The sequence below is a fragment of the Stegostoma tigrinum genome, chromosome 4 (genome assembly GCF_030684315.1).
Source record: "Stegostoma tigrinum isolate sSteTig4 chromosome 4, sSteTig4.hap1, whole genome shotgun sequence".
NCBI classification, from domain to species: Eukaryota; Metazoa; Chordata; class Chondrichthyes; order Orectolobiformes; family Stegostomatidae; genus Stegostoma; species Stegostoma tigrinum.
In genome coordinates this window covers 15,104,726-15,132,254 of record NC_081357.1, presented here as the reverse complement: position 1 = coordinate 15,132,254, position 27,529 = coordinate 15,104,726, and the positions used below count along the sequence as shown (strand labels likewise).

At 44.9% G+C, this 27,529-nt stretch overlaps 1 protein-coding gene across 6 annotated transcripts in view; it reads right to left on the bottom strand.

Moving 5' to 3' along the window:
- Window positions 1-27,529, bottom strand: part of daam2 (dishevelled associated activator of morphogenesis 2) — a 323,197-nt gene that overhangs the window by 170,983 nt on the left and 124,685 nt on the right. For all 6 annotated transcript variants that reach the window (XM_059645172.1, XM_059645173.1, XM_059645171.1 and 3 more), the window contains exon 2: window positions 24,374-24,579. In XM_059645172.1, coding sequence (XP_059501155.1) covers window positions 24,374-24,553 — 180 coding nt within the window. In that variant the 5' untranslated portion in view covers window positions 24,554-24,579. The remainder of the gene's footprint in view (window positions 1-24,373; window positions 24,580-27,529) is intronic.

Genomic DNA, 27,529 nt, shown 5'->3' with positions numbered 1-27,529 from the left:
GACTTGGACGAGGGAATTGAAGGATGGGTCAGCAAGTTTGCAGACGACACAAAGGTCGGAGGTGTCGTTGACAGTGTAGAGGGCTGTTGTAGGCTGCAGCGGGACATTGACAGGATGCAGAGATGGGCTGAGAGGTGGCAGATGGAGTTCAACCTGGATAAATGCGAGGTGATGCATTTTGGAAGGTCGAATTTGAAAGCTGAGTACAGGATTAAGGATAGGATTCTTGGCAGCGCGGAGGAACAGAGGGATCTTGGTGTGCAGATACATAGATCCCTTAAAATGGCCACCCAAGTGGACAGGGTTGTTAAGAAAGCATATGGTGTTTTGGCTTTCATTAACAGGGGGATTGAGTTTAAGAGTCGTGAGATCTTGTTGCAGCTCTATAAAACTTTGGTTAGACCGCACTTGGAATACTGCGTCCAGTTCTGGTCCGCCCTATTATAGGAAAGATGTGGATGCTTTGGAGAGGGTTCAGAGGAGGTTTACCAGGATGCTGCCTGGACTGGAGGGCTTATCTTATGAAGACAGGTTGACTGAGCTCGGTCTCTTTTCATTGAAGAAAAGGAGGAGGAGAGGGGACCTAATTGAGGTATACAAGATAATGAGAGGCATAGATAGAGTTGATAGCCAGAGACTATTTCCCAGGGCAGAAATGGCTAGCACGAGGGGTCATAGTTTTAAGCTGGTTGGTGGAAAGTATAGAGGGGATGTCAGAGGCAGGTTCTTTACGCAGAGAGTTGTGAGAGCATGGAATGCGTTGCCAGCAGCAGTTGTGGAAGCAAGGTCATTGGGGTCATTTAAGAGACTGCTGGACATGTATATGGTCACAGAAATTTGAGGGTGCATACATGAGGATCAATGGTCGGCACAACATTGTGGGCTGAAGGGCCTGTTCTGTGCTGTACTGTTCTATGTTCTATGTTCTATAATGCCTACCATTGGGAACCAGTTAGAGTAAGATGCCACTCTCTAGGTTGGAGAACAAGGAGAAACCATGAGCAGGTGTTCCTTGCAACAAAGTTTGTGTGTGTGTGTGTGTGTGTGTGTGTGTGTGTGTGTGTGTGCGCGCGCACATGTGTGTGTATCTGTGTGCACGTGTGTGTGTGTGTGTGTGTGGCTGTGTGTGTGTGTGTGTGTGTGTGTGGCTGTGAGTGTGTGACTGTGTGTGTGTGTGCACGAGTGCAGGAGAGAGAGAAAGATACAGTGTGTGTGTGTGTGAGAAAGACGAGCTCACACAGTTCATAAAATGTATGCGGCACACCCTGATACTGTATCATTGCAGTTCTATCAGCTCCATTCCCAAGAGAGATGCCTCGACCATTTTCCTGGGAACAGGATATGCCAGGCCCATGATTGCAATCACACATTGAGAATTCACTGCCCGAATCCCTCGTCCTGACCAGCCCCAGTACTCTTGCTGCAAGGACCATGATGTCGACTATCACAATCTGCTTCCTCCATGTGGAGCCTCTTCATGCCATCCCAAATGTGCCTGAGCTTGCATGCTTCCTGCTGTGATCATCTGAGAGCGTCCCGCAAGAGGGAACATCCCATTGGCAAGAAAGCTTCTGCAACTGTTCAAAGGAGCCACTGAACCTGTCTTCCCATTTCGGGTGCACCCAGTGTCCTGATACAGCAAGAATATTATTAAACTGGAGAGAGTTCAGAAAAGACTTGCCAGGATGTTGCCACGAATGGAGGGTTTCAGTTATAAGGAGAGGCCGGATAGGCTGGGACTTTTTTCATTGGAGCGTAGAGGTTTATAAAATCATGAGGGGCACAGAATGGCAGGTGCCCTTTCCCTGGGATTGGGGATTTCAAGACTAGGAAGCGTCTTTTTAAGGTGAGAGGAGATTTTAAAAGGGCCTGCGGAGCGACCTTTTTACACAGAGAGTGGCTCGTGTGTGGAATGGACTTCCAGAAGAAGTAGTTGGTGTGGGTACAGATAGAGCATTTGAAAGACATTTAGACAAGTACATGAGTAAGAAATTGTATCAGAGATAATGGGAACTGCAGATGCTGGAGAATCCGAGATAACAAGGTGTGGAGCTGGATGAACACAGCAGGCCAAGCAGCATCTCAGGAGCACAAAAGCGTGTTTGGAGAGATATGGGCCTAGCACAGGCAAGTGGGATTAGTCTAGTTTGGGATTACAGTGGGCATGGACCAGTTAGACCGAAGGGTCTGTTTCCATGCTGTATGATTCTATGGCTCTCCAAGACTGTGTGGCATGGCCTGATCTTTCTCCTTTCAGTCACCTGTCCCATTACACATCCCCCTCCTCCCTGACATTTGGGTTGAATTTCGAGGGACGGTGCCTCACCTTTAAGCTAAGGATACAGCTGTATTCCGCATGAAGTTCAACTTTATTTCCCGCTCCCATTTGTTTCGGCTGCTGCACATGTTCTGTTCTTGTCACCTGTACACCCTCCACACGCCTTTTCTCTCTTTACTTGACTTATTTCTGCCTTCCTGCTTCGTGCCTTTTGTTCGTTAATCTCTCTCGTCATCACCAGCCTTCCTTTTTGTTCTTTTACCAAACTCCTACCTTTTCCTCGTGCCTATTTAACGCAATTCCTTCTGTGACCAGTCCCAGACCTGGAATGCTAACTCCGTCCTGGGTCGTATCTCTCATGATCTCAGGATATCCCAGCGGGCTTTTACATCAATGAGATAGGCTTGAGGTATGTGTAGTAATGTAGGGAACACAGCGGTTAATTTGTGCACTAAAGGGTCCCGCAAATGGTGATGTGATTAAGGCTACGCTGTAGGCCCAAATGCACCTAGCACCGATGCCTCACGACACCAGGGACCCGGGTTTAATTCCAGCCTCGGGTGACTGTGTGGAGTTTGCATGTTCTTCCTGTGTCTGCATGGGTTTCCTCCCACAGTCCAAAGATGTGCAGGTTCGGGTGGATTGGCTCATGCTAAATTGCCCCATAGGTACAGGCTAGGTGGTTAGCCATGGGAAATGCAGGGTGATGGGGATGGGGGGGGGGGTGTGTTCTGGGTGGGATGATTGGTAAATGGGCTGAATGGCCTGCTTCGACATGGTGGGCCCAGTGTCAGGTTTGGGTCCTGTTTAGGACACAGCTGCATTGTCGAGATCAGCCCAAAACGGTCTCATGGCGGTGGGGACAAGTTGGCGTGGTAGAATGGCAAGGCGGTGGCAGTGTGGGTCCAGGCCACGGTGGGACCCCGGTACCTGATGGCGGACGTGGTACCGTTCGAGCGGTAGCAGCGTGTGGGCACTTGGGACCCCTGCCTCTTCACAGACCGAGGTGGGGGGGGGGGGGGGGTCTTTGTATTCCTGGCAGAAAGTACTTGTAGTTGAGGTGGAGGGAATGATCTAGATGTTTCCTTTTGGCTGTTTCTTTCATTTCCTTTTAATTTTTTTTTAATCCTGTCTTTCGTATACCAAGATGGCAATGGAGAATGGCACAAAAGCAGAAGTTGCTGGAAAAGCTCAGCAGGTCTGGCGGCATTTGAGAAGGCAAAATACAGAGTTAACGTTTCAGGTCCGGTGACCCTTCCTCAGTTCCTGATTTACAGTACCAGCAGCTCTTTTGATTTTTACTTAATGGAGAATGATAACTTTGTAAAGTTGCCACTGGACTCCTGCGTTCCCGTTCTCGAGTGCACGTGACAATAAAATCTAAGAATAGACAGACAGGTAAAAGGAAGGATCGTGAAATCTGCTGTGCTATTGTCAATGCCACCAGTGACCTCCACTAGAACAGCAAAGTGTGGAGACCAGATTTGGACGTAAAACCCAAAGTGAGGCCAAACCAATTATTTTTTAAATCTTTCCCAACAGAATTACTGCATTGCACAATTGTTACAGCAGAGAAGATGGCCATTTGGCCCATCAATGTTTGCAACAGCTTGACCAATCAGCATTAGAACTGAGTGCCATTCTCATGCCTTCTCTTGTACCCGTACATTGTTTTCTCATCAAACAATTATCTATCACCCTCTTGAATCTGCCTCCACCACAGTTTCAGGCAGTGCATTCGAGACCCTAATGACTTTCTGAGTGAATCTTTTTTTTTCTTACAACACGTTCACTTCTTTTTCAAATGCTTTTGAATAAATGCATTCTTGTCTCCAATCATTTTACCAGCAGGATCTGTCTCTCCCCATCTACTCTGTCCAGCTCACTCATGATGTTGAAAATCTCTTTCAGATCTCCTGTTAGTCTTCATGTCTCCAAGGAGAACAACCCCAATCTACCCTCATCTGTGAAGTTTCCTTTCCTTTGAACCAATCCTGTAAATCTCCCTGCACTCTCCCCAATAAATTCACATCCTTCCCACAGCGTGGCATCCGAAACTTGGACAAATACTGTGTTCTGACCAGAGTCTTATGCAAGTTCAACATCACCTCCCTGAACAGCCCTCTCCTCTCCATGGGAAACAGTCCCATTTCTCCCCTATTCAGGGAACTACCAGTGAATTGATGGACAAGGAGGATCCCTAATCTGATCAGAGATAATGGGAACTGCAGATGCTGGAGAATCCGAGACAACAAAGTGTGGGGCTGGATGAACACAGCAGGCCAAGCAGCATCAGAGGAGCAGAAAAGCTGACATTTCAGGCCTAGACCCTTCGGCCCGAAACGTCAGCTTTTGTGGTCCTAAGATGCTGCTTGGCTTGCTACGTTCACACAGCTCCACACTTTGTTATCCCTAATCTGATCAGACGTTTTTAACTGGGAACAATGCAGCAGTTGAGCATGGCCACAACATGTGGGCCATGATCAGGAGAAACACTAGACTGAATGAAAATCCAACATGCATTTCGTTTTGTCCAGGTATACACCAGGTCAGTGTTCCATCTTGCTTCCTCTTGGTTGTTTGAGGTGCAAGCTCCTCTGTCTATGTTCCTTTTCTTGTCCGAATACGGTGCTCCTCCCTGTTCATCCTGATGTGTGTGTGGATGCATATTGCCTGTCTGTCTGCGTGTCTTCTAGGCTTTTTCTGGTTGAACTCTCAATGGCAAATATGTCTGCAAAGGATCACGATGTCCTGGTCAGCACGAGCCAGCACTGACATTTCCAGACGCAAATTCCCCTCTCCTCCCTTGTAGGCCTTCCATAGGAACCATTGCCCTCCTGGGCACCCTGGTCTGTTCTTCCTTCACTCGCAACGCCCCCCCCCCCCCACCCCCCAGCACCCACACAACCTCATGGCACCTTTCTCCGCAACTGCAGGAAGTGTAACACCTTCTGTTTAATACCTCCCCCCAAAAGTATCCAAGGGCCCAACACACCTTCCAGGTGAAGCAGCACTTTACCTGCACTTCAGACAATCTCGCCTACAGCATCCATTGCTCACAATGTGGTCTCCTCTACACTAGGGAAATGGGGCGCGGATTGGGTGATCACCTCCCAGAACATCGATGTTCTGCCCGCAGAAATGATCCTGAGCTTCCAGTTGCCTGCTGCTGCAAACACAGTGGCCAGTATCTCTGGCTTGCTGCAGTGTTCCTGTGAAGCTCAGTGCAAGCTGGAAGAACAGCACCTCATTTTCCGCTTGGGGACAATGTAGCCCTCTGGATTCAATGTCGAGTTCAACAACTTTAAGGCTTGAGCTCTCCCGTGTCCTTGCCTCATCCCCCACATACCAGGCCTTATTATCACATAGTCTGGTCTTACATAAGAAACCATTGACAAACCACTAACAATCCCCATCAATAGCTGTGCACCCTCCTAGCCAGATCATTATGAACTCCTTTGTCTGACCAACTGCTCTTCTCTCTCTTTCAGCTCTATTCCCACCTGCTGTTCACACCTTACCCCCTCCCCTCAACCCTATATCTCACATGCAAACCAATCCTTTCCTAGCTAACATCAGTTCTGAGGAAGGGTCACCGGACCTGAAGTGTTAACTCTGATTTCTCTCCACAGATGTTGTAGACCTGCTGAGCTTTTCCAGCAACTTCTGTTTTTGATTCTGATTTACAGCATCCACAGTTCTTCCAGTTTTTAATTGAACTTTTCACAGATCTATTTATAACCTCAGCACCAAAAAGCAGACCCAGGACAAGTGGCAGTGCTCAGCATTATGATGGCAAGTCCAAATGACTCTGACACCACACTGTACCAATCAGTGGCTCTCTCCAACAGGAACAGACTCTACCATTCACCTCCGCCCTCTCCTTCTCACTGCCATTACTGTGTCCCAGTCATCAATGATGGAGGCCTCCAATCAGAATTGGCACTGGGCTGACCACTGAGTGAAGAACATGGCTTTACATTCCACTTCAACAACGTGAAGACAAAATTGAGGTCGACACTCAACTGCGTTAGAGAAGGGATGCTGCGCAGTTGGAGGTGCTGTCTTCTGGATTAAAATTTCCAGCAGGTGGATCTCAAAATCCATTGCTTTTAGAAGAGGAGAGTTCTGCCAGGTGAGGTAACCGACACTTAACTCCTGTTCAAAAGCAGAGAAATAGAGGATCGAGCCTTTGTTTGTAGCTTACCATGCACAAAGTCAGCTGCCTCCTTTCTTAGGTTTCAATAATGATTGCCCTGAAGAACTTTTTTAATTGACTTTAAAGCAGGGATATCTTGAGGCCATCAAGCCGTGGGCAGCACGGTGGCTCAGCAGTTAGTACTGTTGCCTCACAGCGCCAGGGGCCTGGGTTCAATTCCACCCTCAGGTGTCTGTCTGTGTGGAGTTTGCACGTTCTCCCCGTGTCTGTGTGGGTTTCACCCAGGTGCTGTGGCTTCCTCCCACATTTGGTGCAGGTTTGGAGGACCGAAGGGCCTGTTCCTGTACTGTAATTTTCTTTGTTCTTTGTTCGAGTTCAAAGATGTGCATGTTAGGTGGATTGGCCGTGCTAAATTACCCATAGTGTCCAGGATGTGTAGCCTCGGTGGGCGAGCCATGAGAAATGCAGGGATAGATGGATGGGGTGAGTCTGAGTGGGATGCTCTTCAGAGTTCAGATGACTCGATGGGCTGAATAGCCTGCTTCCACAGTGAAGGGATTCTACAACCATAGGCACTGTAGAAATGCAAACTCTTCACTTTTGTGCAAGCAACATGCCTTCTGACTCCTCTAAGCCCGTCGATGAGTGTGATAGGCTTATGTCAGAAGACTCTCAGTGACCAAGAAAGTGATCCAGGTCAATTTAAGTTGGGTTTCATTAGCCATCTGCTTCACCCCAGTATGCTATAGTTGCAGTATCTACTGTCTCCAGGACGCAGTGCAATAACTCACAGCTTTGGGAGAGAAGGGGGTGGGGTGTGGGGATGTTGGGGGGAGGGGATTGTCTCCTGCCCCTGCTCTCACTGCCTGGTCAGCTGCCACCAACTGGCAGAACCAGCCCGAGGAAAACGTCTCTGTGCAGAAAGCTTCGGAGACGTGTTTTCCATCTGCACACCGGCCCTCACCACAGCCTTCACACATCCCCTTCAACATTAAAGCGACCACTCTGTGTTAAAATCAAGTTCCTCCTGTCCGTGCCCATCCTTCCAGGGCCGTATCCAATTACACTTCTGCGTTTCGGCAAACCGAATATTTTGCGCCGTCTTCCTTCGAGGGCAGAGAGAGATGAAAGGAGACCACAGTGATTAACCTGGGTTTGATCTCTATCCACCAGCTCAGGAACATGTGTTCATGCTGTTGATGTGTGATTTTCATAGAGGGTGGTGGAGGGCATGCAGCCAGGAGCTTAAAAGCAGCACCACGCTGGCAATTAAGACGGTACGGTCTTTCTCAGCGTTTAGGGGCGCAGGGTAATGCAGGTTTGAGCAAGGGTGAGCCACAGTCATGCTGTGGGAAAGCTAGAGGAGAAGGCTGGTCTCACTTACTCATGCAGCCACATGTGCACGCCATCTGCTGATCCTCGCCTCACCTAGGGTGGCATGGTCGCTCAGTGGTTAGCACTGCTGCCTCACAGGGCCAGGGACCTGGGTTTAATCCCACCCTCGGGCGGCTGTCTGTGCGGAGTTTGCACATTCTCCCTGTGTCCATGTGGGTTTCCTCCGGGTGCTCCGGTTTCCTCCCACAGTCCAAAGATGTGTAAGCTAGGTGGATTGGCCACAATAAATTTCCCATAGTGTTCAGGGATATGTAGATTAGGTGGTTTATGGGTCTGGGTTGGATGCTCCAAGGGTCGGTGTGAACTTGTTGGGCTAAGGGCCTGTTTCCACACTGTAGGAATTCTATGATAGCTGGTAGGATTTTCCTTCGGTTGCTCATGTCAGAATGTTCTCTGGGCCGATGCTGCCAGTCAGATGCCTCAAGGGCTGGGGCCAAGTTCCTCAGCTGAGGTGGGAGGGATATAAAACATTCCTTGCATTAACTCCAAAACAGCTCGACTGACGTGAGGTGAATTAGCGAGCAGTGCCACATATGAGGGTCACTCCGTTGAATACTGTAACACTTTGTCATATAATGCCTACAGCATGGGAGCAGGCCCTTCAGCCCATCTAGTCTGCACTGACCCTTCAAAGAGCATCCCATCCACACCCAACCCTCTATCCTAGCATTTCCCATGGCTTCTCTACCTAAGCTACACATGCCATGGGCAATTTAGCACGGCCAATCCACCTAGCCTGCACATCTTTGAACTGTGGGAGGAAACCGGAGCAGCCAGAGGAAATACACGGGGAGAGCATGCAAACTCTACACAGGGAGTCACCTGAGGTTGGGATTGAACCTACATCCCTGGCATTGAGATAGCAGTGCTAACCACTGAGGCACCGTGCCGTCACTTCTGTTGCACTTTGGATTAATGGGGCCTGGTCTGTAATGCATTACTTCCAAGGTTAATGGAACAGAGATCTCAGGCTACCATTCGGAACTCCACAGTACAATCAAACTGTAGGCCCAAAGCAAGAACAGGACCTCCAAGAACAACAAGTCTCCTTTGAAAGGGCTCCTCACCTACTCTAAAGAACCAGTAATAAGCCCTGCAATCTTTTGGCCTTCCTTCCTAGAGATAACAAGATAAAGAGACAAGGCAACTCATAAGTGCTGGAAAAATGCAGCCGGGCTGGCAGCTTCCAGGAAGTAAAATCGAGTCAACACTTGGAGTCAGAAGGGAGGTAAAAACGTGGGGGATTTTACACTGTCAGAGAGGAGAAGGCCAAACTGTAAGGAAAGGGGAAAACTGGCAATTGAGACATACTGGTCCAGTATACTTCAAAATGGAGGACCAGTACACCCAGTATGTTCGCTTCCAAATCTTACTGGTTCTTCCGTCTGGCTAAGCGAAAGTCTGGCATAGGATGGAGAGCGAAAGGGATTAAGTAACAAAGTTGTCTTGGGACAACAGACAAAGGAAGCTGTTGTTGTGGTGTCATCGTTGTAACGAAGAAACAAAGCATTGGTCCAGAGAGCATGTTATTCCGGCAGAATAATGAACAGCTCTATGCTAAAGCATTAAAAAAATGAAAACAAGATACAGGCTGGTACTTGGTTAAATAAAAGGACTGAGCGAGTTCATGATCTGATGTTGTTGAACTCAGTGTTGAGTCAGGAAGCTGTAAAGTGCCTCATCAGGAGACAAGATGCCATTCTTTCAGCTTGTGTCCCCTCTTTTAACTTCACTTGGTCTATCTCCAACACTTCTCTTCACTTTTTTGGCTGCTCTGCCTCCGCTTCTGAGATTAGGCCTTCTGTTAACATTTATTCTAGGTCCCCTGTGTCCCACAGCCACCTTTTCCAACATTCCCTTGCATTCCATTTCCTATCGGGTTTCTATTCCACTCTTTAAGTGTCTCTGACTCTGTCACATCTAATCATTCCTTGGCAGCACTTCTGACCAGCCTCTACCATCACCTGTGCTGCATCATGGGCACTGCTATCTTCACACCATCCTGGGCCACTTCTCCATCACGCACAACACCACATCCCTGCCTATCTACAGCACACTCCCACACAAGCTCCACAGATATAAAGCTTGCCTTTTTTTACTGCCTTACTACCCAGTGCCCCAAACACTCCTTCCAGGTGAAGCAGCAACTTACATCTAGACATCTGCTCATCAACCTGCTCAGGGAAGGTGTTACACATCTACAGACCACTTGGGACTCAAACTCAGGAGCATTGTACATCTATTTCTTACAATCTAATTTAGTTTGTCTGCTGCTCATAATTCAGTCTCCTCTAGAGTGAGGAGGCTGGGTGGCTGATTTGTGGGACATCTCCACACATTCTACAAGCCTGACCCCAACACAACAGACTGCTGGCATTTTAATTTACCACCTTATTCCCATGCTCACATTTCTGAATTAGGCCTGCTGCAGTGTTCAAGTGAATATAAAGTACGACTGGAGGAACAGAACCTCACCTTCCCTTTATCATTTCACAGCCTTCAGGATTTCGTGTTGAATTTGACAATTTCAGGCCATGAACTGTCGTGTGTTTTGAACCCTATGCTTAGTCCATCCTTTGGTCTTTCCTTCATCATAAGTCTATGAAGCCTACACTTGGCTTTACCCAAGGGGATTTAACATTGCGTCCGTCACATTAATTTCTACTTGCTGGACTTCAATATTGTAGGCTGTGTGGCCTTCAAGTTTTCTCAAACATATGCCAAAATAATCAATGCCAGGAAACCAATAATTGTGTTCCCTCCATCAATAAGCTGTTGACTGAAGTCTCATGAATGTTGATAGCTCCCTGTAGATCTCAGAGATGTCTCAAGATGTACTTGATGAGTGGCTCATGCAACAAATTAATGGTTTGCTCTTTGAATGCAAGACATTTGTCTTGCAACAATTCACCTAAAAAACTGCTCCCTTCTGCTATACATCGAGGACGTGCTGTGTATATTTCTCAGAAGGGAGATTTCCCACAGTTTGATTTCCAGTCTCTGGAGGATAAAGTATGGACGCGTAAATGGTCAATTGCATGTTGAAGTAAGAATAACATTTTGTTGTGGCAATCAACAAGCTGAGCCGTCAGCCTTGCCTTACAGGCCCAAAATGCGCTTGTCTACTTTCCATGTTGTGGTGTCACATAATGTTTCTGAAAAAGTTCATGTCGAAGTTGCAGCGAGTCTGTCCAAACACCAGCCTCCATAGGGTCTAGATGTGGTCTGTGTGACTCCCAAGTGTCTGAATTATTAGGCCTAACTTGTAATATAGTCTGACTTACTGCTGCCATAAAACAATCATTTTGTTAACTAAGAACTTCGCTCATAGTTTTGTTAACTTTCCCTCTTTTATAAACACTCTATGATGGGGTATACTCTACCACTGATCATTAGACAGTCAAAGTAGAGACTACGCAGTGGAATACCTCAAACATGTTGTACTCTGAACTGCGTACTAGCAAAGGTCACAAACACCATGAAGTGCCAGTTGTTGCAACCAGGATAATGCAACATGGTGAGCAATAGTGTACGTTCAAATTTCACCCCAAGGAGAATGAAAGACAGTTTTGAAGAGTGGGTTCACCACTATAATGTATTATTGCTTTAAAAATACACAATCAGCAAATGGAATATGGCTACAATTGCAGTCATAGACGCAGCAACAGGGCAAGCTCAGCATTCCAAAGACAAATCCTCATCAAGAAGCTGGTAAGAAGTGCAGGGAAAGAATACGGGCTTTAGAGCTGCCAAATCTGCTGGGCTTCCCCATTGTTTTCTCCAATTTCCAGTATCTACAGTATTTTGTCTTTATTGTTAGATAGATTGTTGCTAGGCAAGAAAATTAAGGATTTTTGGGAATTGTTAGAAATGTGAAATTCAAAATACAAACAGATCAGCCATGATCTCACTGAATGACAGAGCAAGCAAAAAGGGCTGATTGATCTACATCTGTTCCTATTCCATACATTTCATGTTCATTAGATGGAGATGACACAGATCTATAGTAATAAAAAATTAAGGAAATCATTCAGAATAAATTGAAGAAAATATATATACTTTCCAGCAGATTCAAGCTCAAAGAAGCAGCAGTCAGTGCACATGACTTTAGAGAGGTGTTTCTTCTTAAGTTTGAAGCAATGTGGGAAGTTGGGCAGGAGAATGCATCATTGTATTCAATGGGTCTGATTGTGGATGAAGTTATTACTTGACAGAATATTCTGAGAAGTCCTAAATAATCTAGATAACTACTTCTAATTTAAGAACAAATAAAATCTTCAAACAGCAGGCTTTGACAGAAGAGTTCAGCTTTCATGAGAATCTGAAGACAATTTAATTATTGACCTCTACAGAATAATAGAAAGCTGTGAATACAGAGCTTTGAAATCAAAATTTATGAGAGACGGAATTGTTGTTGGAATTCTTGCTGAAACGGTGTCATATTTCTTACAGCCCAAAGAAGACTTAACTTTGAACAAAGCTGTACAAATTGTGCTGCCAGCAGAAACCAGACAGATTCTGAGATGAGAAGACCAACCTTTCCTCAAGAGAGCAACTTCTGCCAGGAATGGAGGGTTTGAGTTACAAGGAGAGGCTGTGTAGACTGGGACTTCTTTTCCCTGGAGCACCGAAGGTTGAGAGGTGACCTTATAGAGGATTATAAAATCATGAGGGGTATAGATATGGCCAGTGGCAAGTGTTCTTTCTCTAGGGTGGGGCATTTAAAGACTAGAGGGCATACTTTTAAGGTGGGAGGAGAAATATTTAAGACAGGCATGAGGGGCAATTATTTTGCAGAAAGAGTATTAGATTAGATTCCCTACAGTGTGGAAACAGGTCCTTTGGCCCAACAAGCCCACGCCGCCCCTTAGAGCATCCCACCCAGACTCATCACCCTATAACGCACATACCCCTGAACACTACAGGCAATTTAGCATGGCCGATCCTCCTAACCTGCACATCTTTGGGCTGTGGGAGAAAACTGGAGCACCCAGAGGAAACCCACGCCGACACAGGGAGAATGTGCAAACACCGCACAGACAGTTACCCGAGGCTGGAATCAAACCCAGGTCCCTGGCGCTGTGAGGCTGCAGTGCTAACCACTGAGCCACCATGCTGCCCTGGTTTGTGTTTGGAATGAACTTCCAGAGGAAGTGGTGGATGTGGGCATGATCACAATGTTTAAAAAAACATTTGTGTAAGCATTCAAAGAAGAAATGTTTGGAAGGATATGGTTCAAGCACAGGCAAGGTGGTAGCAGTTCAGCTTGGGATGACGGTCGGCGTGGACTGTTTGGACCGAAGGGTCTGTTTCCATGCTGTGTGACTCTGTGATTATAACTCGTGGTCAGCAAGCCACAAAAGGCAAAATCAAATATGAAGAGAGCAAAACAGAGTGTCAGAATCTGCTTCAGAGATAGTAGGAACTGCCAATGCTGGAAAATCTGAGATAACAAGGTGTAGAGCTGGATGAACACAGCAGGCCAAGCAGCATCATAGGAGCAGGATCTGCTACTGTTCACCAGCCCTCTGTTAAAGACTGCCAGAGGTTCACTGTGACAACTTATCAGTGTACAACAGATTAATTGTTTGGGCTTCTCTCCTGGAAGATGGATGAGAAAGGATTTGCCAGTGACACTTAGGCATTGTCATGTGTACAGCCAGAGATCAGTCAGCTGTGTGGTGGCCAGAGATCTCAAGGCAGACTGAAGATCTCGTAAGTCATTGTGAAATCAGTAATTCAATAGGACTGTCAAATCTGGAAAACAATATTGTCATTGTTGTAGAAAGATCAGACTCAGTAAAGTTTGTGAGATGAAGCAAATATTGAGGACAAGAAGTAGAAGATTTATGAAAGACAGATCATGTTTAACAAATTCACTATAATTTATTAAGGAAGGAAGGCGTTCTTTGGTTAAAATGGAACCAGCGGATGTGCTCCATTTGGATTTTTCAAGGGCTTTTGAAAAGGTGCCACAAAGATGCAAAATAAAATCTAATTTTCTGGGGATGACAGTTTGTTTCTTGTTAGCTAGCCAGAGTGTAGTCAAAAATGGGTCATTTTCTGGGCTGGCAAGATGGAATAAATGGTGTGCCACAGGGACCAATGCTGAGGCTTCAACTTTTCTCTATTTGTAGGAATGACTTGACAAAGGGGTGGAAAGTACAGTTGCTAAATTTGCCAAATGACTCAAAGCAATGTAGGAAAATCAGTATTGAAGAGGACTGAAGAAATCTACAATGGGAAATAGATAGGTAAGTGGGCAATAGTCGAGGAGACAGAGTATCATGTGGAAAAATGTGAAATTGTCCATTTCTGGCGGGAAGAATTTAAAACAAAATCTACTATCTAAATGGTGAGAGATTCCAGAGCTCTGAAAGGCAGAAGGATTTGGGTCTCCTAATGCATGATCCACAACTGGTTAGTATGCAGGTACAGCAAGTAATTAGGAAAGATAATAGAATGCTATCATTTATTATAAGGGGAGTTGAAAACAGTGGAATAGTAATGATTCTTTAAGCAAGGCATTGGTGAGATTGCATCTAAAAAAGTGTGTACAGTATTGTTATCTTCTTATGGCAGAATCTGGAGTGGGGAGTAATCACTGCTTAAAAAAATGGTGCCATCCACTTAGGACAGAGTTGTTGAGAAACATTTTCTTAGAGTGCGTTACATCTTTGGAACTTTTCCCTGGAAGGTGTGGGAAGCAATGTCTTTGAATAATATTCAGCAGAGGTAGTTATATTCTTGACAAGCATGGGAGGTTGAAAGGTTTATCAAGGGTACATGGGAGTGTGGAAGGATCAAATAGGCCATGAGTTTACTGAGTGGAAGAGCAGGCTTGAGTGATCTAATTTTATTTGTAATTCCTATGTATACATGTTCAAATGCTGTCATGCAATAAGCAAGATAGTTAACTAAGAACTGTGCCTCTTCTGTGAAGAACCTACAGTAGGATAGATATCCAAGCCACTGATCATTAGACAGGGCATATTCAAAACACAAACAAAGGAGGATTGGTAGCGGAGAATTATCTCAAACAATGAAAACACAAGCTGTCATCTATCGCAAAGTCTCAGTAGTGGCAAGCATCTTTTTATACATATATATATATTCATCCTTCATTTACAGTAAAATAATATTAGAAGTGGCCATTCAGCCTCCTGCATCTATTCTAGCATTCAATTACATCATGTTAATCTTTGCCTCAAAACCATTTGCCCAGCTTTGTTCCATATCTTTTGAGTGTCGGATAATCTAACCTTTGCAAGATCGGCCAATTCTCGGAATCCACAACCTTTCTGAGAGGTAATGTGAATTAATACGTTTTGTTTTCCCTCCTGAATAACTTGGATCTGATGTTAAAACAATGTCCTCTTGTCGCAGATCCTCAGACCAGAGGAACTGGTAGTTCCTTTTCAGTCCCTTTATCAGATCCCTTTTAGTGTCTAATGAAGATGTGCAGGCAGCAAATAAAGATCTGAAATGTGTCCGAGACATAAATGTATAGGCAGTGCTTCCAGGGAACTGTCTGTGAAGACAGGGATTTGCAAGTCAACATGGGCACTGCAGAATTTCGTTTCAATCAGGAGCTGTTCTCTGGTGAAAAGGGGAATTTCCAGGCCTCAAGATGCTGAGCTGAGAGTCGGTGGGCAACTCTCTCAAGGTTCACAGCCCTTGCAGGTCAGATGCTACACATTCCCACGCATAAACATTAGGCAGCTTTTTCTCTATTTAAAAAGCCTGTTAACCAGTGAGTTTCATGGGGCTGCGAAATAAATGAAGCGAGAAAACATATGTTTGGAGAAAAAAAGAGAATTCAAAAAGAAATCCATGTTCAAAGGAACCGCTTTTTGAAAAAAAAACAAGCAGTCCGCACTTAATGTGCCATCACCTTTTCCCACATCAGTATGGTGTGCAGTCTCCCTGTAAAACCACAAGAGTACAAGTCTCACCTACGGGATGTGGAGTTAAAAGCTCCTTGTTTCTTTGCAATGCTGCCAGCTGTAAAATGCCAAAATAAATTGATGCCTTTTTGTTAAAACAAAACTCCAGTCGGTCAGTCTGTCCACCTCAGAACAGGATGATGGAGCGGAGTCCTGTGGGTTGGCATTGGCACTTTGCGGCCCATTTGGCCAGGGGGCACACATCATCAACACTGTGAACAGCGTACAAGCCATGATTGCACTGCCTTTTCACTTTCAGATGCATTTCTGACATCTTCTACTTCTTGAATAGAAGCTCTGTCTGAATTGTTGTTGCATAAGATTAATAGCAAGCTAACTTGAATGTTAAATGTTGTGAATAAAAGAAAATTTGAAGTTCAATTCAGTGACCGTGGACTTTTTTTGGATAGTAATGGAGAGCAGGAATCTGGGGAAAAGGCAGAAGATTGGCCTCAGGTAACAGAGCAGCATTGGATAATAGAGCCAGGGCAGGCACAATGGGCTGAGTGGCCTCTTTCTGCACCATAAATGATTCTGCGAAATATGTTTGCAACTGCAAAAGTAAGAAAATCTTGTCAACTCCCGGCAAAAGGTATACTCCATTCATATTATATCAGTGGCCGCTGTTAATGTAGGGTTGTGAGGGAGTGATTTGGATGGTGAGCCTGGAAGAAGTCAAGTTCCCATTGGGCAGACCTGTTGAGGGTCTGTCTTGGATTCATCCTGTGAAATAATTTAGATTTCTGGTATGGTTGGCCCTATTCAAATTATATAAAAAGTGAACAAATAGATCATTGCAACAGCATAGTTTTTGACTTATTGGCCCCTCTGGAGAGCCAGCTGCTGTTTCAATCTCTCAAACATAAACAGCTGGCTGCATCTTTGTGAATTTCCATGGGACAACTCATAAATGTGATGAAATACTCTCCACTTGTCTGGATGAGTGCTGGGAATGAGCACAGCATGTGGCAAGACCTGGAAAAGGTTCAAGCCTTGGGGTAATAAGTGGCAGGTAACCTTCACATCGCACATATGCAGGCAAGTGACCAAGTCCAACAACAGAAAATCCAACAGTCACTGACTTCCAGTGGCATTTCCATCATTGAATACCCCAAGTTGAATATCCTGGGGATTATCATTGACCATAAACTAAACTGGGCTCACCACATAAACACAGTGACTACAAGACCAGGTCAGAGGCTAGGAATACTGCGGTGACTAACTCCCCTCCTGACTCCCTAAAGCCTGTCCATCATCTACAAGGCACAAACTCAGGAGTGTGATGGAATACCCTCCACTTCCCTGGATGTGTGTAGCTCCAACAACATTCAGGATGTTGACATCTTCCAGGGAAAAGCTGTCTGTATGGTTTGTAATCCATCTAACACGTTCAACTTTCATCCATCCTCCACTAATGCTCAGAAGCAGCAGAGTGTACCACCCACAAGATGAACTGCAACAACTCCTCAAGGTTCCTTCAATAGTACAGTCCAGAACCATTGCAACTACCATCCAGAAGGAGAAGGGCAGCAGATACGTGGGAACACAGGCAACTTACAAGTTCCCTCCAATTCACAAGCAATGCTGACTAGGAAATATATCACCGTTCACTGGGTTTCACCAGGTTAAAATCCTGGAATACCCTTCCTAGGGCACTGTAGGGTGTAACCACCATCAGCCACCCTCGTGGAATACAGCATCACCTTCTTCAGGTGCAGGCAATTGCCATGGGCAATGAATGAATAAAAGACTTTATGTTCATAAAATTCAGTGCTCGGAAGGGAAGGTCGGGTGCACAAACTTTAGTTTCCAAGCAGGGAGAAGATTTAAGCTTTTACAGAGCACAAGAAATAAGGGCACAGCTTTTATGGGAAATATTTTCAAGTCAATTCCTTTTTGACATCTTACAAAGTGGATTAGAACAGGAAACAGGGCAATGAGTTTATACAGTGAACATGAAGAAAGGAGGGACAGTTTGCAAAACAGAACAATGGAACTCAGAAGGAACAAGAGGTGGAAAGTATTGCCATACATGTGGCTGATAGATCAGAGTACCCAGTGGGACTCCTGACTAAATTGTTGGCAAGTGCTCAGTCTTCCTTGTTGTGGTAACAAGCTGCTGAAAGAGGATTTGGGACAGCACAGGTCACTTGAATCACTCAGTATCTGAATCCCTCTCCTTCTTGCTATCTCTTTCTATGAACAGCTGTGTAAACTAAAACCTAGCAAATGCAACACTTGACTCTAATTGGGCCCAAAGGTATTTCCTTTAATCTTGTTATTGAACATCCTTATGTCAGAAGCAGCAAACTTTGTTTGATGGGTTGAGATACTGATGTATCCAGTGACTGCCATATACATTACAAATGTCAGCTTTCAAATATTGGCATTGGCAGAGAATCTCAGCCATTGGTACTTGCCGAAGATTTGGCCCATCTGCTTGCCAGGAAAGCCTATATAAACTTATGGCCCTGTAGCAGCTATGATGCTAGGCACAACTTGATGGACCGTATGGTCTATGTCATAAATGACATTATATCTCCAATTTCAAACATCCCAAAGATGCTTTATAGTCAATAAAAGTATTTCTTTTGCTTAATTGTAATTATTTTTACAATGTAGGAAATGAGACAGCCAATTGGCCTGCAGCAAGCCTGTTCAAACACCATGTGGTAATGTACAAATCAACTGTTTTTGTGAGAACTGTTTGACAAGACACGAGGGAGAGATCCTAGCTTCAATTACCCGCACCAATAAAATCTTTCCTGCTTCCAATCATGCCGACACGCTCGCAGAGTCACGGACAGAACAACACAGAAGGAAGTGATTCAGGAACTGAGTCCACCTCGGCTCACTGTGGAACAATCAAGTCAGTCCCACTCTGCCACTTGATCCTCATAACCCTGCTAGTTTATGTCCTCAAATTTCCTTTCTCCCACCCGTAGAGACAATTCCAGGTCTTGACTGTTTGCTGCATACAACAGGTTTTTCCTCATGCTCCCCCGCACCTCACAAAATCGCCATACAACAACCACCTCGTGCACAAAAAAAAACCTCAAACCTGTATCCCTCCTCTCCTTGTCTAAACAGTTACTGAGGAGAGATGTTGCTTATCAAGCCTGTCCAAATGTTGTGCACCTCCCCTCAGTCTCCCTTGCTTGGGCTAAATTGCCCATAGTCTTCCCAGATGTGCAGATTAGGTGGTTTACAGGGGAATGGGTCAGGGTGGGATGCTCGATGGGTCAGTGTGGACTTGTTGGACCAAAGACCCTGTTTCCACAGTGTAGAGATTCTATAATCTATGAAAATGCCCCTAACCTTTCCAACCTAACTTTCTAAGGGAAACCCCATCACTGCAGACGTGCTGGTAATTGTGCTCTACGCCATCTCAAGGACATCCAGGTCTTTCCTGAAGTGTGGTGACTAGAAATGGATGCAATAATACTATCATCAAAACTTGACCAAGAGCTTTGCACAGGTCCCAAAAACCTTCCCTCCTTCTGTACACAATGTCTCTACTTTTGAAGCTCAAGATCTCAACATGCCGTGCTATCTTCAACGATCCTCGCACACACAACCCTCGGTACCTCTGTTCCTTCCTTCCCTTCTTTAGGAACTCGATCATTGAGACTTTCCCCACCTGTTCTGCCAAATTTATCACCTCACACCTCCTTCATTAAATTCCATCCATCGCTTACCTGACCATTCTGCTAATCCTATGATCCTGTGCTTGGAGCTGGACTGTCTTACAAGAAGCGCTAATGCTGATTTCAGGCTGGAGATAGGTAAAATCATGCAAGGGGCTCCGTGCTCTCAATTATCATAGATTATTGAGCAGGGGCTAAACTGTGCTCAGCAGTGATGCTCACCACAGTGAAATATTTCTAAGAACAGCATCAATAACTTGCTTTCATAGAGCACCTTTGAATGTCATGTAAAACCTCAACATGTTGAATGGGGACAACATCAAACAAAATTTGACATTGGTCACACAAGATTCTACTTGGGCAGATGCATAATCCAAGTAGAAGATTTTAGGCTGTGTTCTAATGATGGAAAAAAGGAGAGTACTGAATTCTTTCTGGGAGATCATTGCAGATATGGGTGTCTTTGGTGAAGTGATCAAATTTGGAGTTTCACAAGGCCTCAATTAGAAGAGTTTAACTCCCTTGAAGGGTCGTAGGAGAGACAGGAAAGTGGCCCTGGTATGAAAGGATTTGAAAGCATGGATAAAAATGTCTTCATTGTGCTTTTGCTTACAATGGGAGTCAATGCAAGTCAGAAAGTGTAATTAATCTGCAAAATACTGTAAAATATGATTGAAGACAAATTGCTCAGTTGGGGTCAGTGCCAGTGGAACTGTAACCCAGTGTAAGTCATCATCGTCAAAAGAATTCCCTCCCTCTTTACAAAATTAATCTTCTCCAAGGATGCAGTTGTGTCATCTGACAAATTTGATTCTGAAAGAATGAGGGTTTTCTTTTCAGCAAATCACTGGAGCACTGACCTTCAACATTCAGCATTGTCTGTTTCCGTTTATTGTCAAGCTTTTACATGTGAAGCCTCCCCAGAGTGTCAGTGTTCCAAACTCTTCTACTGATGCCAGACTCTCAGGGAGTTGATTTGAACAAGAAACAGCATAAACAAACAACGGGAGAAAGGCAGCAGCAGGGCTGCACATGACATGCGTTGGCTTGGAATTCTCTGCTTCCCATATTTTAACTTGCACTAAATCTCTCTCTCACCCATTGCTCAAGGATCTGCATTGGTTTCTGGGACACTACCACCTCATCTTTTAAGCTCTGATCACCACCTTCGCACAACCTCACTCCCCTCCCCCAGTTCTACCACTTCTGCCACCCATCGAGGGCCCACTTTCCTCTATTCTCTAACGTCGAGGGTCTCCATTTCTCATGATTGGCGACTATCAGCTGCTGCCTAGGTGCTCAAATCTGTATGTGCCCTTCCTCTCTCTCTCTCTCCCCCTCCCTCTCTCCCTCTCCTCCTTTGATGTCCTTTAACACCAACTTCTCTGACCAAACGTTTTGGTGATTGATGCAGATGTTTCCTTCTTTGATTAGGTGTCAATAGTTTATCTGACTGTGCATCCATGAAGTGCCTGGAGGGATGTTTTATTACATTAAGTGGTATTATATAAATGCAGGCTGTTGTTGTTAATGTTGGATACCTTGATATGGCAGCTTCTCATCAAAATTGCCTTTGCATCAATTCCTCAGCCACGTGGCACAGAATCCCTTCTGTGTGACTCTGATTCCGACCATTGTACAATCAAAATATTCTCCAATACACAAAAAGGCCCTTCGGCCCATCGAATCTGTGCCAGTCAAAAACAACCACCTAGCTATGGTAATTCCACACGCAGTGACTTCAAGAAATGTGTATCTGGATGAACACAGCAGGCCAGGCAGCATCAAAGGAGCAGGGAAGCTGATGTTTTGGGTCGGGACCCTTCCTCAGAAAAATCAGAAAAAGATTTCTGAAGAAGGGTCCCGACATGAAATGTCAACTTTCCTGATGCTGCCTGGCCTGCTGTGTTCTTCCAGCTCCACACTGTGTTATCTCTGACTCCAGCATCTGCAGTTCTTGCCATCTCTGAAATTAGCTGGTGAGGAGATTTCTGGAATGAGTGCGTTATCTTATGCGAATTGGTTAGCTCGGCTGTGCTTGTTTCCATTGGGACTTAGTAGAGTGAAAGAACATAGAACATCGAACAGCACAGCACAGTACAGGCCCTTCAGCCCATGATATTCTGACGATCTATTATTCTACTAAGGTTGATCTGCCCTGAATACCCTACATTTTACTATCCTCCATGTGCCTATCCAAGAGCCACTTAAAAATCTCAACTATCTGACTCCACTCCCACTGCCAGCAGTGCATTCCACATGCCCACCACTCTCTGTGTGAAGAACCTGACATCTCTGCAGACCTTCTTCCAATCACCTTAAAATTATGCCCCCTCATAATAGTCATTTCCGCCCTGGGAAAAGTCTCTGACTATCAAAGGTCACTTGATTGAAGCATATATGATCCTCAAAAGTCTTAAGATAGCTGTGAAAATGAGTTTCCTCTTGTGGGTCAGTCCAAAAACAGAGGAAACTACTTAAAAGCTGAGGAGATTGTCAGGACAAAGGTGAGGAGATTTTTGTTTTCTCACTTCATAAGGTTATGGAGATTGGGTCATTAAATATATTAAGTCGGAGGTAGGTAGATTCTTGATAAATGAAAGAATCGAGGGTTGATGGGAATCTGAACACAAACAGATCAGCTGTGATTTTATTGAATGGCATAGCATTCCAGAGGTGCCAATGAGCCTAACTCTGCTCCTAATGTGAATGTTCTTATGTGATGTAAGTCCTGGGTGGAAAGGAAGAAACTATACCCAGCAAAGCATTCTAGGCCTGATGTAAAGTTCACTAATAAGCTTAGAGGTCTTCCAATAAAGGTTTCAGTTATAGAGAGAGGAGATGCCCAGACCTCAACAATATCCCATGACTACTGTGGCAAAGTGAAAAAGAGCACATGTTAGGCTAAAATGATGGTTGTCTTATATTCTCCCTTATCAACTAACCCCTTGACACTTAACGCCTAGTTGCCCACTTAAAAGCTGGTCATGTCTAACAAATTTGGTTGAGTTATAGAGTCATAGAGTCATACAGCAGACCCTTTGGTCAAACTCGTCCTCACATTCCAATCTGATCTCGTCCTATTTGCCAGCATTTGGCCCATTTCCCTCTCAACCCTTCCTATTCATACACCCATCCAGATACATTTTAATTGTACCAGCCTCCACCACTTCCTCTGGCAGCTCGTTCCATACATGCTCCATCCTCTGCGTGAAAAAGCTGTGCTTCAGGTCCTTTTCAAATCTTTCCCCTCTCATCTTAAACCTATACCCGTCTAGTTTTGGGCTCCCCTACCCTGGGGGAAAGACCTTTCTTTGAAAAGGTGACACAGGCAGAGGAGTGTAGTGCTGTGGACGTTGTATATTTGGGCTTTCAGAAAACATTTGAAATGGTGCCACACAGCAGATTGGTTAGCAAATTGGTTAGAAATTTGCAATTAGAAACATTTGTGATTGATGGGTCCCTGGCAGCATGGATGAGAAATTGGCCAAAAGTTCGGAAACAGAGATTATAGATGGGGATTTCTCAGACAAATTGGAAGTGGTTTTCCCCAGGATCAGTGTTGGGAACATTGCTTTTTCTGATTTATATGAACAATCTGGAAATGTGTGTTAAGAGCAAATTCTCTATGTTTGCACATGATTCCAAGCGAGGAAAATAGTGAATTCTGGGATCCCTGGGTTTACAAATAGAGGCATAAGAGTATAAAAAAGCAAGGAAGTGATGCTAAATCTCTGCAAATTATTGTTCAGGACACATTTGGAGAAATGTGTTCATTTGTGGGTGCCTTATTTCAGAAAAGATGTTACAGCCTTGGGGATAATGCAAAGGAGATTCACTAGAATGAAACCAGGAAGGAGGGATTCTAGATATAAGGAAAGATTAGACAAACTGAGCAGAGAAGATTAAGCAGTGACTTCATTGAGGTGTTCAAAATTATAAACAATTTTGACAGGGTAAAGAAGGATATTCTGTTTCCATTTGTTGGTATTTCAGTAACTAAGGCTTACAAAGTCAAGATTGTCAGCAAGGGAGTTCGGAGGGGGTTGAGGAGAGAAACTTCATTACTCACAGTGGCTAGGATTTGGAATGGGCCACCTGGGAGAGTGGTGGAGGCAGATTCCAACACGATATTTCAAAAGAAAGCTGTATATATATTTAAAAGGGATTAATTTAAAGGGGCTGGAGAATGGGACAAGCTGTGTAGCTCTTTCAGGAGCTAATACAACAACAATGGGTTGAATGGCCTCCTTCTGTACTGTCAAATTCTACGGCTCTAAGTTCAATGAAAGACTGCCACTTTCTGTGGAATCCTCCACCATCCTGTGGATTTTAATGGACCAGATACTCAATGGGGCAAGCTTTGCTTGCTGCAGGTAACAAGAAAGGGCATTATCCAGGGAGGGATTCACTCCCTGACGCCCCGGAACCTCTCCAGCACCTGCAAGGCACAAGTCAGGAGTCTTTTGGAAGCAAAAAACAGAAAGTGTTGGAGAAACCGTGCAGGTCTAGCTGCATCTGTGACGAGCCGCATTCATGATTCCAGGGCGCTCAACTCTTTTTTTGGAACACAGTTCACAGTGGACTTGAAACATTAGCTCTGGTTTTTCTTGCTCTGCCAGGCCAGTTGAGATTCTCAAACACTGTTTCGGATCTCCACCATCTGCAATGCTTTGCTTTTACCTGACTATGGTGGAATATCTGCTGTATGAGTGCATCTGTAGCACCAGTCAAGGAGATTAACATGACCCACGGCAAGGCAACATGCTTAATCAGTTTTCCATCCATCACCTTAACACGACTCCTATTCCTACATATGGACAATGATGGGCATGTCTACAAGGAGTACTGAAAAACAGCAGTGTTTCTTCAACAGACCAAACCTGGGAGTTAAGAGGAAAAACACAACAGCCAAGTTTGATTCCTCATAAAACTCATTTGCACTTACAACGAGTTCTGCAAACCTGGCGTTGAGTTCATCTGCAGGCGGGATTGGGACAGAGAATTCCAGAAGCTGCAGTGGCACGCTGCTGTCCTTGAAGGTGATCTCTGGGTGATCAGCGCTCTGGAAGCAGCAAAGGAATCCCAGCACATGCCTATTCCGTTTCCTTGGAGCCATGGTCTGCATTTGTTGTGCTAGCTATTGTTCATGATCTGTAACAGGATAGAAAGCAGGAGCAGTGAATGAATGAGTGTCACACACTTGGTCATCCCTTCAATTTAAATCTGTCCCGAAGTTGTTTCTGAGAGACACAGCCCTTGACCTGGACACACAGACAGATTGGGTGATAGTCTGCCCACGCCTTTGGGCTGCTGATCCATAGACATAAGTTCAAATCCCACTCTGGGATTTACATTCTGGAGTTTCAAAAACAGTACTGATAAAAGTGACCATGACGTTTTTGGATGGTCATTATCAGCTCAGTGGTGTCCTTGCCTGCTCTGGTCTAGTCTTTATGTGGCGCCAGTCTCTCATATGACTGACTGACTCTGACTGATAGAGAAGGCCACACAGTTTTATCAACCCACGACAGTGGTATGAAAATAGGGTGTACTATTATCTTCGAGGGTCAGCAAGGTAAATGACTCGCTAGTCATGCGCACATCTCAAGAACAAATGAATAATCACTCACAGAATTCCTACAGTGTGGAAGCAGGCTATTCGGCCCATTGCATCCATGCCGACCTGCCGAAGAGCATCCCACCCAGACCTGCCACCTACCCTATTCCTGCATTTCCCACCCTAGACACTACGGGCAATTTCCCATGGCCATTCCGACCCAACCTGCACATTTTTGGACTGTGGGAGAAAACCGGAGCACCCAGAGGAAACCCACACAGACACGGGGAGAATGTGCAAACTCCACACAGACAGTCGCCCAAGGGTGGGATTGAACCCGGGTCCCTGACACTGTGAGGCAGCAGTGCTAACCACTGAGCCACCGTACTGCCCCAAAATTTCACACATTGTACACCTTTTGACAGATCTCTGCCCATTCATTTAACTTATCTGTAACCCTCAGCAGCACCCTTATGTACTCTCTGCAACTTCCTTTCTGCTCTATTTTGTCTTGTTGGCAACATATCTCTGACTCTTCATTCAGATATTTTCTGATCAACCCTTACAGAGATGTTATTACATGCCTCTAGAGCACATGGGGCTTGAACCTGGGCCTCCTGGCTCAGAGATAAGAACACAACCATGGCACCATAAGAGACCCTTCTAAAGACAGCAGCAACATGACTAGGGCTAAAGGAGAAGGAATGAGGTATGAAGTACAGATAAATGTCGCACGCAAAGCAACCTGCGCCCCACCCCTCCACCACTCCAAGCCGCAGCCACCCACCATTCCTCCCCCCGCCACCTCAAAGTTGTTGCCCTGAAGAGAGATGTAAGGGAGACAAGCTGGTGAATAGATGTTGCAGTCTGTAACAGTGCATGTTAAGGTGTGAGAGGGGACAATTAAGTGAAAATAAGCCGTGACTGTTTTACTGCATCAGTAATCCAAACACCGAAACTAACACAAGAGACGTGAGCCCAAATCCCATTGCAAAGGCTTGTGGGCTTCAACCTAATTAATCAAGTACATTTGGAGTTATGAAGCTGGTGTTAGTGACTATGAGGCTATTGAATTATTGTAAAAACACAACTGGTTCAATTATGTCCTTTGAGGAAGGAACGCTGCCATTCGTACCCAGTCTCTGAATTGGCCTACCTTTTATAAGGTCTCTAACCGAGATCTGGAATGAGATTTAGCAAAGCTGTTGGAAAAGTCCCAGAAGTATAGAAATTAAAAATTTACAAAGTAATCTGTTCCCAAAGAGTTTCTGGTAGCATTCTAACTTAGCAAAATATACTATGTGCTTTTTCAGGGGGTGAAGCTTCTGTCATTCAGAAACTGTCTGGGGTTCAGCTAAACTCCACTGGACTACCTGACTCTGTAAATGACCATTCTGCTAAGTTCTGCACTGTGGCAGCTCTGCCAATCCACCGGAACCACTTTCAGTGCCCAGCTTACTAATATCAGGAGAGATGAGGCAAGGTCAAAATCTGCTGGATGTTGTACTCAGTGCAAAGTAACTTCGAGACATCTATCATTTTGGTTTATAATATGCTTAAAATAATTCAGCTGTGACCAAAAGCTTCTGATTCCCACCGGCTGAAGGTTAAACCTCATGGCTGAATGCTTAGCTCCTGTATGTTATTTAGTATTAGAGTCATACAGCTTGGAAACTAACCCCTCAGTCAAACTAATCCACGCCGACCACGTTCCCAAATTAAACTAGTCCCACCTGCCTGCCTTTTGCCCATATCCCTCCAAACCTTTTCTACTCATGTACTTATCCAAATGTCCTTTAAACATTGTAACTGTACCTGCATCCACCATTTCCTCTGGCAGCTCATTCCATGCAAGAATCACTCTGTGTAAAAAGGTTTTCCCTTTATAAATCTTGCTCCACTCACCTTAAAAACATGCCTCCTAGTTTTGAACTTCCCCACCTTCAGGAAAGATATTTGCTACTCACCTTATCCATACCCTTCATGACTTTATAAACATCCAGAAGGTCACCCCTCAACCTCCTAAACTCCAGAGAAAATATGATCCAGCCTATTTTAGCAACACAAACTCTCCATTCCTGACAACATCCTGGTCAATCTTTGAAGGACCCTCTCCATTTAATCATATACTTTATACAACTGGGTGACCAGAACTGTACACAGTGCCCTGTAGAACCTCAAAATGATGTCCCAAATCCTACACTCAAAGGTCTGAGCAATGAAGGTAAGTGTGCTAAACACCTCTTAACCACCCTATCTATATGTGAAGGAAACTTCAAAGAATTGTGTACCTAAACCCTTAGGTCTCTCTGTTTGACAACACTGCCCAGGGCCCTACAACTCCGCCCCTTGTTTGTTTCACCAAAAAGCAATACCTCACATTTATCCAAATGAACCTCCAACTGTCACACCTCAGCCCATTACCACAATTGATCAAGATCTCTTTGTAATCTTGGATAGCCTTCTTCGCTGTCCACTATACTATTAATTTTGGTGTCATCTGCAAAATAAACCAGCCATACCTCCAAAATTCTCATCCAAATC